The sequence below is a fragment of the Schistocerca americana genome, chromosome 1 (assembly GCF_021461395.2).
Source record: "Schistocerca americana isolate TAMUIC-IGC-003095 chromosome 1, iqSchAmer2.1, whole genome shotgun sequence".
Lineage (NCBI taxonomy): Eukaryota > Metazoa > Arthropoda > Insecta > Orthoptera > Acrididae > Schistocerca > Schistocerca americana.
The window spans coordinates 194,054,147-194,069,325 of record NC_060119.1 but is presented as its reverse complement, the minus strand read 5'-3'; the positions used below and the strand labels follow the sequence as shown (position 1 = coordinate 194,069,325).

At 38.5% G+C, this 15,179-nt stretch overlaps 1 protein-coding gene across 1 annotated transcript in view; it reads right to left on the bottom strand.

Annotated features, from left to right (window-relative positions):
• Window positions 1-1,157: 1,157 nt before the first annotated feature.
• The window catches only part of LOC124621373 (zinc finger and BTB domain-containing protein 17-like), a 35,777-nt gene continuing 21,755 nt past the window's right edge, over window positions 1,158-15,179 (bottom strand). Inside the window, exons 2-5 of the mRNA XM_047147135.1 lie at window positions 12,373-12,579; window positions 2,959-3,100; window positions 2,760-2,874; window positions 1,158-2,580 (exon numbers count right to left, since the gene is read on the bottom strand). Coding sequence (XP_047003091.1) covers window positions 2,395-2,580; window positions 2,760-2,874; window positions 2,959-3,100; window positions 12,373-12,579 — 650 coding nt within the window. The 3' untranslated portion in view covers window positions 1,158-2,394. The remainder of the gene's footprint in view (window positions 2,581-2,759; window positions 2,875-2,958; window positions 3,101-12,372; window positions 12,580-15,179) is intronic.

Below are 15,179 nucleotides of genomic sequence, written 5' to 3'. Positions count from 1 at the left end.
TTGAATATTGGTGTGACCTGTGCAACTTTCTAGTTTTTGGGTATGGATCTTTCGTTGAGTGAACAGTTGTATATGATTGTTAAGTATGGAGGTAATGCATCACCATACTCTGAAAGGAACCTAATTGGTATACAGTCTGTACCAGAAGACTTGCTTTTATTAAGTGATTTAAGTTGCTTCAGTACTCCGAGGACATTTACTTCTATGTTACTCATATTGGCAGGTGTTCTTGATTCGTATTCTGGAATATGTACAGTGTCTTCTTTTCTGAAGGCATTTTAGAAGGCTGTGTTTAGTAACTCTCCTTTGGCAGCACTGTCTTTGATTGTATCTCCATTGCTATCGTGCAGAGAAGGCATTGATTGTTTCTTGCCACTAACATACTTCACATACGAGCAGAATCTCTTTGGATTTTCTGCCAGGTTTCGAGAGTGAGTTTCATTGTGGAAACTGTTGTAAGCATTGAAGTCCACACTAAATTTCAAGCTTCTATAAAAGATCACCAATCTTGGGGATTTTGCATCTGTTTGAATTTGTCATGTTTGCTTCGTTGTGTGTGTTTGCATGCACTATCATAGAACCCATGCATCCAGCCTACCAGGACATCTTTATTCAGTAGGAGTGAGATTTTCATCAAAGTGGACACCCCCCAAGTCCACAACATAAACAACACGTTTTAAAACTCAAATGAATTAATTTCTACTGTTCCATGTTGGAAATATGTTATGAGATAACTCACTGAAATCAATGGAACGGTAGATTAAACTGTTCATATATAATTATTTTAGGCTTGCTTCTATGTGTTTTTATGATTGTTAAGTCAATAAAATGCATTGTAAAGTATGAATTCTGCCCATATACACAGGATATGAATGTTCGTACCTAATCAAGCCATTATTGTTGGAATTTTCCATAGTTTTCACAAATTCTTCTTATTAACAGACCATGGAGGAGAGCATCTTTCCATATTAAAATTAGTATAACTGAATCAATGCTTAAGTTGTGTATTTACTGTTGTTGTTCAGATACTCTGCAGCAATTTCACAGTTCCATATTTTTTTAAAATAATTTTCAGATATGTTGGGACAAATTGTAAAACATTGTGTCATTGACTCAGATGTCAAATTAACTCTAGTACAGAAAAGTAAATACTGATGTACAGATTTTAGATTTTTTTTATGAAGATTTAAAGTCAACATATCTATCATAACAGTTCTGGTTTTGGCAACCTTACATGGCATAATGTTCAGTGATGTATTAAAGAAATGTTTTTAGTTAAAAAGTACTTATTTGAATAAAAATTGTATAAATTTTATTTGTGACATGACTCTGCTCTGTACATCTGCATGTTAGTAAGAGCAATGTAAATCTTTCTCAATTTTAAAGCTTTTAAGATTAGAATAATGTTTCACACCCTCAGTTTACTTGTAAATACAAATAAATACAAACAACATACATTCTCTATTATGAATAATACTATTGTGTACAAATCAATGATTTATCCAGTAAGATGTTTGAAGAATTTGGAGCAAGAACTATACACAATATAGCAGTCTCTTTCATTTTCACCAAGTATGAGAGAGAAGTCCAACTTACAGAAGGTCAGATGCTGTTTGGAAAATTTTTCTCCTAAACATTTTTGCAGTATCATGTTATTCCATGTCTTAAAAAGACATGCAGTTTTCCAATTTGTTATGTTCATATTCACTATTATAAAAGTACATGTCACTAGACACTAATATAGTGATAAAAAGATACCTGTTCCATTGGTATTCGTACTAAACACTACTGTAAAAATGGTTAAATATGTTTAACTTTCATTTTCCAACTTCAGCACAAATATTTCTCATGGAAAACTTCCCTCTTGATCTTATATATAATATGGTCAGGGCATCATATTTTTCACTAGCAAAATATTTTTCACTACCAAAATATTATTTCTTATGATTTTTTCATGTCAAATGAAGTGATTCTTAGTCCAGGCACATGCACTGTTTTGTTCAGAAAATACTTGGCTGTATGTAGTTCAAATACACAGTCACTGTACAAAAATATGCATACTTAGTAATAGTTTTCATAATATTACTTTTATGTATTGTACTCTTTCAGAACATTGTTCTGATAGTCAATATTCGGAAATAATTTACTATTTAACCACCAATCTCCTTAAAATGCAAGATCATGGCATATTTGGTATCAAAGCACAATTGTGTAGGAAAATCCACTGATAAACCAATAAATAGATGAGTCAATAAATTAAAAATATTTAACACAAAAAAGTAAATCTCTGATTTTATAATGACTAGAATAGTAGCAGAAGTACATCTATGCAATAAATAAATAAATAAACAAATGAACTGACGCTCTGCAAAACTGTCTTGGTCACGCATATAATCAGCTTAAAATTCCATTGCTCATATTGTAGTCCTCTTCAGATGGTTCTGTTTTGATCTTAACTTCCACTTGACTTAAAAGATGACTGTAGTCCATAGCTTCTGGTTCACAGTGCGGTTCTTGTTTGATTTTCTGCTTCACCTCTTTGATATTTATTCTTTGTGAGACCATTTTGCTCCATCGATCCTAAAATAGATTAAAATTCTTGTGATACCTGCTTTATTGTGTTTATTTGCATTCCAGTAATTGGTAATAATATGATATTTACATTCTGCAACTGCATTTTGTTTGTGTGAAACCAAAGAAAATAAGCATAAACACAGTGTTTCAAACAATAAGAGCAACAGTTATCCAAACTAATATACCTTAATATTGTAATGAAAGAGATTGTTGTTACCCCTTTCTTTCTCAACACTGTGATGTTTATGATTTCCTTTGCAGTTACAATGTCGACAACATGACTTGCACTCCTTTTTTATTCTGCAACAACAGATAACACTGGTGGTTAGAATGAAATAAATATATTAATATGGTCATGTACAGCTTACAATGAAAGAAATTTACTTCTGTTTCTTTGATGTAACTTTCTGATGAAAATTTCTCATGTGTTTGTTGTAATCACTTTTATCTATGTATATGCAGGAGCAAGCATCACATCGTAGACAATCTTCAAGCCGTATTTTTGTAAGTCCAACAGGTTTCTTCTCTGAAAGTTAAAGAAACAAAAAAAAACTTTTAGTATAAGTTTTATCTTTGCTCTACCTTTATAAAAACATACATGACTAAAAAGATACATATTAGAATTTTTATTTCAAACTCTCTTCCTTTGGGTAATGATTTTCATTCACATTGTTTGCTCTAAAAAAATACTACAGGTAAAAGCTAGCCAGTGTCTAAATTCAATGTGATCTCTGCCTCTGAACTTACGATATCATTCATTCATTTATTCCTTGTTCCATAGATCCCATCAAAAAGGAGAGCCTTCAGGGATGTGGAACAAGTCAAGGTACTCTATACAAGGACATTTACACCACAGAAACTTAACCTTCCCAACATTAATAACAATAAACTATCACTATGCAGTGCTGTTTAATACTATTTGTGCTGCATCACCTGAACGTAAACAATTTAATATACGAGGGCCAGGCCAAAAGTAAAAAACTGTTGCTTCCTTAGTTATATAAATAGCTGCCATTTATATTGTATCTTGATATTTAACTGATTACGTTTGTATTTTTTGAAGAAGATAGTTACACACAACAACAGAGACCTATTTACAATATATTAATACTTGTCATGGGACTTTATAATGATTGTGTGTCTTTCTTAGGGCTAATTAACATGTAAGAGATTTACTACACACAATTTTAAGATGTGACTAAAAAGGATGAGATATTTAGAAATACAGGTCAACAGAAATACACAATTAAAGTTGAAACAATATATGAACTTTAAATTTCTGAAAAGTTAATGAAATTCTGACAGGATGTGAGTTACCAGAAAAGAGAATGAGCAGTCAACAAGTCAAAAATGAAGGATATACAAGATGAAAATAAAATACACATTATTCAAAACTGAGCAACAAAAGGGAAAAAATCAAGAAGTAAATGGAGGAAAACAAGCAGCCAATGAAAGAAAAGGCAAGATAAATCAGAGAGTAATACACAAGTGAGAAAATTAGAAGTAAGTGAAAATAAGAGACGGGGAGAAATATGGTAAAGTGGAAAAACGAAGAGCAGATGAGGAATAATAAATGGGAGTAAACAATGACAGAAGTGATTGAGCTTTATTGGTGGCGAGCATGAAGCAGATACTGTATAAAAAATTACTACCTGTAAGGTCTTTGTTACTGCTGCTCAGGACAAGAATTCAAATAGCATGTGAAATGAAGATAGCAGCAAGGCAATGGCTATTGTCTTGCACAGTGTGCTTTGCGGTAGTATATTTTATGGTGACATGTGAAGTTGAAGAGTTGGTGCACATCAAATGGTGTATGCAATTGGATATCGCTGTTTAATAAGAGAGGTTTTGCTACTGATGGAGCTGGATTGGGAGTGGTATGTCAGTGCATAGGAAAAGTTTTGTGTTACGGCTGGTCACAAGGAACTGAAGCATACAGCAAGGTAATGGATTGAGGAGAAGCATATGTTCTAATCAGGATGTTGCAAATGTTGAGAGGGTGACAAGAAGCTACTCTAAGAGGTGTAGGAACAGTAATTGGGTGGCCATTTGGCATGTCTGCGTACTCGTGCAAAAAATCAGAATCTCACCGGATGCATTACCCAGATTCCCTACAAAGCTAGGTGACCAGATGAAAATATCATCTAGTGTTTTTGAATACAGAATATTTTTGGTTAAACCATCCTGCAAGTAGAAAATGCTTTACAACACAAAAAGAAGAAAATGCTATAATTCTTTAGGATGCCTTCCTTATATCTGCTGGAAGTCACAACATTTATGTTAAAAATTATACAGAACAGAGACAAGCTCTTTGCAAAAACTCAGATGTTCACATACCCAATATCAGCCAAAAACTGCAACAACATATACACTATTTATGCACAAAAATGTAGCAAAATGGACAAAATTATTCCAGGGGAAAACATTACAACACATTACCTGACTATATTGAATAAATGCAAAATATAGTACAATTCTTATCAGGTGTATCTCACAAATAAGTACTAATGTAGTGTTAAACAATGCATATGTCAACCACCTGTGAATACTATCAATCTTCAAAGACTTTTGTGACTTCTTCATACACTCCTGGAAATGGAAAAAAGAACACATTGACACCGGTGTGTCAGACCCACCATACTTGCTCCGGACACTGCGAGAGGGCTGTACAAGCAATGATCACACGCACGGCACAGCGGACACACCAGGAACCGCGGTGTTGGCCGTCGAATGGCGCTAGCTGCGCAGCATTTGTGCACCGCCGCCGTCAGTGTCAGCCAGTTTGCCGTGGCATACGGAGCTCCATCGCAGTCTTTAACACTGGTAGCATGCCGCGACAGCGTGGACGTGAACCGTATGTGCAGTTGACGGACTTTGAGCGAGGGCGTATAGTGGGCATGCGGGAGGCCGGGTGGACGTACCGCCGAATTGCTCAACACGTGGGGCGTGAGGTCTCCACAGTACATCGATGTTGTCGCCAGTGGTCGGCGGAAGGTGGACGTGCCCGTCGACCTGGGACCAGACCGCAGCGACGCACGGATGCACGCCAAGACCGTAGGATCCTACGCAGTGCCGTAGGGGACCGCACCGCCACTTCCCAGCAAATTAGGGACACTGTAGCTCCTGGGGTATCGGCGAGGACCATTCGCAACCGTCTCCATGAAGCTGGGCTACGGTCCCGCACACCGTTAGGCCGTCTTCCGCTCACGCCCCAACATCGTGCAGCCCGCCTCCAGTGGTGTTGCGACAGGCGTGAATGGAGGGACGAATGGAGACGTGTCGTCTTCAGCGATGAGAGTCGCTTCTGCCTTGGTGCCAATGATGGTCGTATGCGTGTTTGGTGCCTTGCAGGTGAGCGCCACAATCAGGACTGCATACGACCGAGGCACACAGGGCCAACACCCGGCATCATGGTGTGGGGAGCGATCTCCTACACTGGCCGTACACCACTGGTGATCGTCGAGGGGACACTGAATAGTGCACGGTACATCCAAACCGTCATCGAACCCATCGTTCTACCATTCCTAGACCGGCAAGGGAACTTGCTGTTCCAACAGGACAATGCACGTCCGCATGTATCCCGTGCCACCCAACGTGCTCTAGAAGGTGTAAGTCAACTACCCTGGCCAGCAAGATCTCCGGATCTGTCCCCCATTGAGCATGTTTGGAACTGGATGAAGCGTCGTCTCACGCGGTCTGCACGTCCAGCACGAACGCTGGTCCAACTGAAGCGCCAGGTGGAAATGGCATTGCAAGCCGTTCCACAGGACTACATCCAGCATCTCTACGATTGTCTCCATGGGAGAATAGCAGCCTGCATTGCTGCGAAAGGTGGATATACACTGTACTAGTGCCGACATAGTGCATGCTCTGTTGCCTGTGTCTATGTGCCTGTGGTTCTGTCAGTGTGATCATGTGATGTATCTGACCCCAGGAATGTGTCAATAAAGTTTCCCCTTCCTGGGACAATGAATTCACAGTGTTCTTATTTCAATTTCCAGGAGTGTATTAGTCAAGCCACTGACATATGAGAAACCCCTTCAACTGGTGGAACGTGTGGAAGGTGCACATTTTATGGTGGGTAGTCCATTCCCTCCCATGCAGAGTATCTAATTAGTTCTTTGAGTTTGAGCAGCAGAACGAGGATGTGCGTTTTTGTGCAGTATCAAAATTCATTACCTGTAGGCCATATTGTTTATTCACTGCTCATCAACGCATCCCAAAGATTGAACATACACATCTGAAGTTATCTGTCATTCTTTGTGGTATCAAATCAACTACAGAACATCAAAACCATCTAAAAACATGACTGCTATAATCCTGCATGTGGAAATTGTTTGTTCGGCTTTCACATTAGCTGGGAATTTTTATGTCACTATTGCGTTTACTGTTGCTTTGCTCTTGGAGTTGAGGCAGCTGTGTCTCGTCCTCAGTGTCAATGTGGTCCACGTCACCTCTGTCCTCATTGTCTTGAATCAGAAATTTCAAAGCACAGACCATTCTCCTATTTAATATTCCTCAACAAGCAGCCTGGGAATGCATCACATATACAATTTTTTGAATTGCAAGTTTGCTAAAATGATTCTGTATGGCACTGACCTTGAAAGTAATGGCAATTTTGCAGTGAAAAGGTGAAATACACCACCAGTCCTCATAAATTTTTGCAACAACTTGTGATGAAGCAAGCTGGGATATTCTTACTTTCCCTCTTGTTTTCCCATCTGCCTCCTTAGAATTCATTTTTCCCCCCACTTTTAAGTAATTACTATTAACATACGTGAGTATAATCTGCATTTTCATGAAAGAGAAAGGTTGGCCCTCAGTTTTAAAGAACATAACCCCAGATGTAATTTTGTGCTTACTTTTATGTATGTAATTGATTTTCTTATTTATTTTGACTATTCCTAGTTAATATCTTTTGTTTTATGGTGAAATCAGTAGTTGTTTCATAAATTCTGTTGTTGACTTACAAACAAATGTAAATTCTGTAATAATTATAAACATTTGGAAGATGAAATACTTGTAATCTTAAAATATCTATTTCACTCTCTTCGAAAACATGTTCGCAAAGCCAGTCCTTAATTAATTCCAAAGTAATTAACAGTTTTATCAAAAGTATTGTTTGCATAATGATATTTGTTAATTTAATCATTTAAACAAATGTTAAAAGGAACGAATTTTTTGATGTGTTCATTTAATTTAATGAGTTAAATTTTAAATGTGATTTCTATCAATGAAACATCGAACAATGTGCAGTTTCAACACCTACTATTGTGAGGATATATAAGGGCCCAACTTTTGGTCCCAAGACAGTCAGTCCATGACCAAGTTTCAGATGAGGAACCTGTGTTGGTTAGAACAACAACAATGCATCAACTTAACAATGAAAAAAGTGTTACACCAATAGGCTGTGTGTAAAAGCAACGACATTTTCTGTTTCCATATGTACCTGTTTATTCTTCAAGAACTGTGAACACTGTGGTTAGGTTTTTACTATTAATGAGGCTTATCAAAAGTTAAATAATAGTGTACTGGCCATACAACTGTCATATCGGAGGCTTGTGAACACTGAAAGTAAAAGACTGTGAAACGCAACTGTGCATCTGTTGGCTACATCACTTACAGTAGACAGTAGTTGGACTTCCACAACCCATTTTTCAGCCAGTACGTTGACACCGAGGACAAACAAGTGAAGAATTAAAGAAGGCGAACTGCTAAAAGCTGTGCCCACAAAAATAATTTGCGATTACAGAAGGCTAGTTCTACTGTGGCTCATTATGAACATTGTCCAGTCTGTTGTAGAACAATCTTACCCATTAATACAATTTCCTTTTAGTCATAGCATTGGACTGTACCTGCAGTAATGCCCACCAGTAAGCCATTCCTGGTAGAATTCAGTTGAAGTAACTGGCTAAGTTTTGTGATTTAATTAGTGGAGACAACCTATCACCCAATCACATGTCTACTTTATACTACATGTCCTAACTACATTCCCTCTCTTAAATGTATGTAAAGAAGCATAATTATCTATATGCATAGCCTTCAAAAACATGGTGAACAAAATGGCATGAGACAAGGCTGCTAAGGCTTAGCATGTAAGACCACTTTCCCCCTAAGGCAGTTCACAGTCCTGGGTGTACCAAAACCAGGACCATAATCCAACACAACACTGGACCATTTAGATGACCAAAACAATTACACTATCTGCAGTCCAGATTTTATTTTCAAAAACAACATGTAGCATTTTGATCATGATTTGTAGGCAACCAAAAGTGATGAGGCCCATATTTTTGTATAAATGGTACCCAACTAACAGTGCTTCCAGAAAGAAATGCACAGTGTGAGCACCTTTGTGAAATGAGGAATTCCAAGGACATGTGCACAGTGACTGTACATTGTTGCTCCACGACAATCTTAAGTAGACGGGCAGTTTTAACGGAAAGACTTCATTAACAGTATTTTCGCTTTACATTAAAGTCCACCTTCGTTCAGTAAAAATGCACCATAAGTAAGCACTGACCTTGACTACAACTCAAAAGTAAGCACTATCCATGCCTACCACAATCAAAAACGGAAATAACATAGATGTAGCATACACTGCAACCAAAAACAGAAATAACATAGCTTTAAATACAGTGGTATAAAGCTGTACAATAAGTCACAAATTTCTGTCAAAGACTAACCCAGTAAGGAGTTAGCTAACTTCTTCATTCACGGATTATCATAGTTGTGAACTCTCACTATGATGCAGGCTGGGTCAATTTTAACTACAGTACACTTTCTAAGTGAAAAATATGGCAACATGCAGACCATTTGCATGATTTCCTGTCATGGTTCTTTTCTTTTTTCCACACATACAATGATTTATATGTAACTATGTTCAGTCTCTCTCTTCCTCTCTTAACACACACACACACACACACACACACACACACACACACACACACACACACACACACACTACTACTGCTACTACTACTACTACTACTAATAATAATAATTCATTCATAAATTCTTCTGTGGAGTTGCAGGAGATGTCAAGCAGCTACGATTGCAATTTTTGTGTGAAGACAGTTTTATTATCCATTAAATTCTTTACATCAATGGATAGGTGGTCAAAGATTTTTATGACTGAATACCTCTCTCCTTCAGATGTAATCAAATTAAATCAGGCAGTCTCGAAATAATTAAATTTGGAACTGAAAAACTGAAAGTAGTTGATGAGCTTTGCTATTTGGGTGGCACAAGATATAAAATATAGATAGACAATAACAATAACAGGACTTTTGACAAACATAAATATGACTGTTAGCGTGTATTTTTCTGAAGGAATTTTTCTGGAGTGTAGCCTCATATGGAAGTGAAATATGGACAATAAGTGGTTTATACAAGAAAAGACTAAAAGTTCTTGAAATGCATTGATACAGAAAGATGCTGCAGATTACAAGAATAGATTGAATAGCTTATGAGAAGCTACTGAATTGAATATGGGAAATATGAAATTTGGAGCATAAATTGATTAAAAGAAGCGATGAGTTGATTGAACACATCCTGTGGCATCAAGAAATAATCAGTCTGGTAATGGAGGAGGGATCATGGGGGAGACGGGGTGGGAGGGGGTGAGGGTGGGGGGAGATGGGGAAAGCGGGAGGGTAAAACTGTAGTGGGAGATCAAGCTTGCATAGAGTAAGAAGGTTCTGCATCTACATCTATACTCTGCAAAATAACATGAGGTGCATGGCAGAGAGTACATCCCACTCTCCAGTTATTACGGCTTCTTCCTGTCCCATTCACGTATGGAGTATGGGAAGACTGACTGCTTGAATGCCTCTGTTTGTGTAGTAATTATTCTAATCTTATGCTCACAATCCAAAGGTGTCTGATACATAGGGGGCTGTAGTATAAGTAGTTCACATGGATGTAGGTTGCAGTAGTTTTTCAGAGATTAAGAGGACTGCACAGAATAAACTAGTGTGGAGATCTGCATCATACCAGTCTTCAGACTGAAGACCACAACAACAACCAACCCTCTTATCCTACCTGTATCACAGTAAGTAGTCACTTCTCCTTCTAGTATTGTATTTATGAATGTTACTGATGTTTTCAAACTGTTATTGACTGTCACCAGTAAATTTCACAAGGAAGAAAACATACTATGCAGCTGTTGTCAGTGTGTCCAGTTGTTTCAAAATCTATCAAAGATATTATACTGTGGAAAGTATATTATCTTATCACATGCTTCCCCAATGGCAAGTTATTCCATAATCAGATGCCTTTGAAAAGCAATTCGAAAAATTGTTATGTGACAGATGTATGTACAAGTTAACACAATTATAATAGATGTAAAAATATTTTAGTTTCTGTATGAGTTTAAGCTGTACTGATGTAAAGTATATACACTATGTGATCAAAAGTATCTGGTCACCTGGCTGAAAATGACTTACAAGATCGTGGTGCCCTCCATCAGTAATGCTGAAATTAAATATGGTGCTGGCCCACCCTTACCCTTCAACTCTCACAGGCATATGTTCAATCAGGTGCTGGAAGGTTTCTTGGGGAATGACAGGCCATTCTTCAAGGAGTGCTCCACGGAGGAGAGGTATTGATGTTGGTCACTGAGGTCTGGCACGAAGTTGACGTTCAAAAACATCTCAAAGGCATTCTATAGGAATCAGGTCAGTACTCTGTGCAGACCAGTCCATTGCAGGGATGTTACTGTCGTGTAATCACTGCACCACAGGCCATGTATTATGAACAGGTGCTCGATCATGTTGAAAGATGGAGTCACCATCCCCGAATTGCTCTTCAACAGTGGGAAGCAAGAAGGTGCTTAAAACATCAATTTAGGCCTGTGCTGTGATAGTGCCATGTGAGATAACAAGGGGCTAAGCCCCCTCCATGGCACTACACGCACTGGCACATTCAGGTGATGTTCACTGGGCATTCGCCATACCCACACCCTGCCAGCTGATCGCCATATTGTATACCATGATTCATCACTCCACACAACGTTTTTCCACTGTGCAATCAACCAATGTTTACTCTCCTTACACCAAGCGAGGCATTGTTTAGCATTTACCGACATGATGTGTGGCTTATGAGCAGACACTCGACTGTGAAATACAACTTTCCTCATCTCCCGCCTAACTGTCATAGTACTTGCAGTGGATCCTGAAGCAGTTTGGAGTTCCTGTGTAATTATCTGGATAGATGTCTGTCTATTACACATTGCAACCCTCTTCAACTGTCGGCGGTCTATGTCAGTCAACAGACAAGGTCAGCTTGTACATTTTTGTGCCATATGTGTCCCTTCACAACACATCAGAAATAGTGGACCTAGGGATGTTTAAGACTGTGGAAATCTTGTGCATAGACGTATGACACTAGCAACACCCATTCACCAGACCACATTCAAAGTCCTTGAGTTCCACGGAGTGCCCCATTCTGCTCTCTCACAATGTCTAATGATTACTGAGGTCACTGATATGGAGTACCTGGCAGGAGGTGGCAGCACAACACACGTAATATGAAAAACATACGCTGTTGGCAGTGTCCGGATACTTTTGATCACATGGTGTATGTACTCTGTAAATTCATCTGGTTTGCAAACTAAACTTTTACTGATCTCTAAAAATTTTAATTGTAATAATGATGTTAATTTCAGTGAGAGTTGACAAATAACAAAAGCATTCTATCCTGTCTATCATTGATGTCACAATAGTATGACTATCTGATGACTGCTGCCTTAGTCTATAGTGTCACGTTAATCCTGTGAAACAAAATATAGCCTGTACTCACGAGGAAGACCCAGCTGCTGCTGCTGCTGCTGCTGCATGGGGTGGGATACTGCTGCAGAGGAACTGCTCTGGCCTGGCTCATGTACAGCAGTCACTACCCGTGTACAGTCCTCAGTTTTCTGCCCATCTCCCTCATGGACTCTGATATGCAGCTGCAGAATCTGTCTGTGTGCAAATGCCTTTTTGCACTTGGGACACTGATGGAGTTCTGAAAAGATTTAAAACATTATTTTAGGATAAATTTTCCAATGATAAAAAGGTGAGTTGACTTGGCAAGATGATTTAAACTGGTGCTGCAATTTCTCAAGTGTGAAAATGGTCTCCAGAACTCATAATCATTCTTGTTTCATTTGGTAATGTTCAGTATGAGCAGAAAACCTAACTCATTATTTTACTCCAGTTAGTCAGGTGTCTGCTATTTTATGTTGTTATATATACATAAATAAATAAATCTTTGTTGTTGTACTGACCTGCAGAGAGGATCTTCTGATTACTTTCTGCGAATTCTAGAATACTTCCTAATCTCTGGAGCAATATAGCTAATGTCAAAAAGGTACCATTTATTGTACAAGAGTGTTCAGTAAGAATGCTGCAAGTAAGTTGACAGCTGAACATCTGGCAAGAGCCTTTTCAGGGAACCAGGGATACTTAAAATCAAATGCCAATACATACTCCATAATGGCATTTGTGGTTAATAATATGAATGAATCTAGGATTAACTCTATGCATCAGAGCCATAATATTAAAAGTCAGATATTTTCCATGTAGACTGTGCGTCTCTGTCTATGGTTCAAGACAGAGTTTTGCATTCTGACCAAGAAGCACATAATATGTAGACAGTAGACATCAGGCTGGAAACTGAAAACCTGCTAAATTCAAATATAAAGTAAACCATAGCCCTACTGCATTAGCCACTCCCTTATACTTCATAGGAATACTGGGACACAAGGATGTAAATTCTGCTTAACCCTAATGTTCAAATTAAACAACAAGTTTTAACTTTGCCACTACATCATTGACAAATAGTTAAAGGCAGAAGCCGAGTACTGTAGGAAGCATAGTAGAGGCTTTTTGTAAAGCAGCTACTTGTCTCTTAATATATAAATGCATAGCAAATGCTTTACATTAAGGAAAATACGGCATCACATTCCTTCAGATAAGTAAGACAGCAACCATGAGACAACTTAATACTGGAGAAATCGGTAGTATGAATTGAAGGTTCACATATTAAATGCCAATACTTTCTCAATAAACAAAAATCTCAGCATTTCTGAGATAAAAAGAAAATTTTTCTAAGACTGTGGCTACACAAGGGCTGTTTTTGACTATCAGAGGTCTGTCAGAAAAGTATCTGACATTTGGCTGGGGAGAAAAATTGGCTTACATGGAGTGTTGGGACACCTAATCACCCTTGAAGTAGTTCCCTTGGGACTCTACACACTCCTCCCAGTAGTGCTGCCATTGTTGAAAGCATGGCAAAAAAGCCTCTTTCGGAATGGGGTTTAGCTCATCTGTTGTGTCCTTTGTCATCTAAAATTGAATTCCTTTCCATGGCCTCTTGAGTTTGGGGAACAGCCAGAAGCTGCAGGGGCCATATCAGGAGAGCAAGGAGCCTGTTGAAGCACAGGAATCTGATTTTTCACCAGAAAAGTCTGAATCAAGTGCAAGAAATGTGCTGGAGCATTGTTGTGATGGAGGTGGCAATTTCCTGTTGACCGGAAGTCCAGCCACCTGTGATCAACAGCACCGTCTAGGTGATTGAGGAGATCTCGGTATTCTTTCATGTGTGTAGTGTACTCATAATGTACCAGGTCGCAGGAGTCATAAACAGTCAGCATCACTCTGATTTTGCTGCACACTTTGTGGGCCTTCTTTGGTCTTGGTGATGAGAAACACTTCCACTGTGATGATTGGGATTTGGTTTCTGGGTTGCACCTGTACACCCACGACTCATCATCAGTGATTGTGGTGTTCACAATGTCGGGGTTACTGTTTGTGGAGTCCAGCATGTCCTGCAATACTTCAACAAGAAGTTGCTTTTGCTCTGTCATCAGCAGCTTTGGGACAAATTTTTCCAACACTCTCTTCATGGCCAAATCTTTGGTCATAATGGAATGTGCAAAAAAGTGCTGATGCCCACCTCTTCTACAATTTCTCTGATAGTCAAATGACTGTCCCTTATCACCAGAGTATTTACTTTAGCAATGACCTGGTCGCTTCAGCATGTTGATGGCCGACCGGAATGTGGCTCATTCTCCACCAATGTGCAGCTGTCTTTAAACTGGTTGTACCACTCAGTAATCTATGTGATGCACACAGCATTGTCACCGAAAGCTGTTTGAATCTTCTGAATGTTTTCACACCTGGCTGTTGCAGAGTTGGACACATTTCTAACAGATCTCATATACTAGCAAAATTAAAACTTGTTGTTTAATTCATTTTTATTGTCAAGTCAATTGAAGATTGACTGACTACAGTTAGTTGGAAGAGACCTACAGAAATGAACTCCTATAAAGGAGACTGCATACAGAATTCTTGTGTGATCTGTCCTTGAGTACTGCTCAAAGTATCTGTGATAGCCACCAGATCAGATTAAAAGATAATAGCAAATCAATTCAGATGTAAGTTCCAAATTATCAGTCTGATTAGATTGGCTCTATAGTCCAATCCATGAATGATGATGGTGGTTCACGCATCTCAAGACACAGACGGGGATTGCATTGTTGCCATTTTCAAGCAATAGTTGCAGTAAGCACATACACGTGCTCTGCACTTGAAGAAAGTGTGTACACTGCAAATTACATCTCT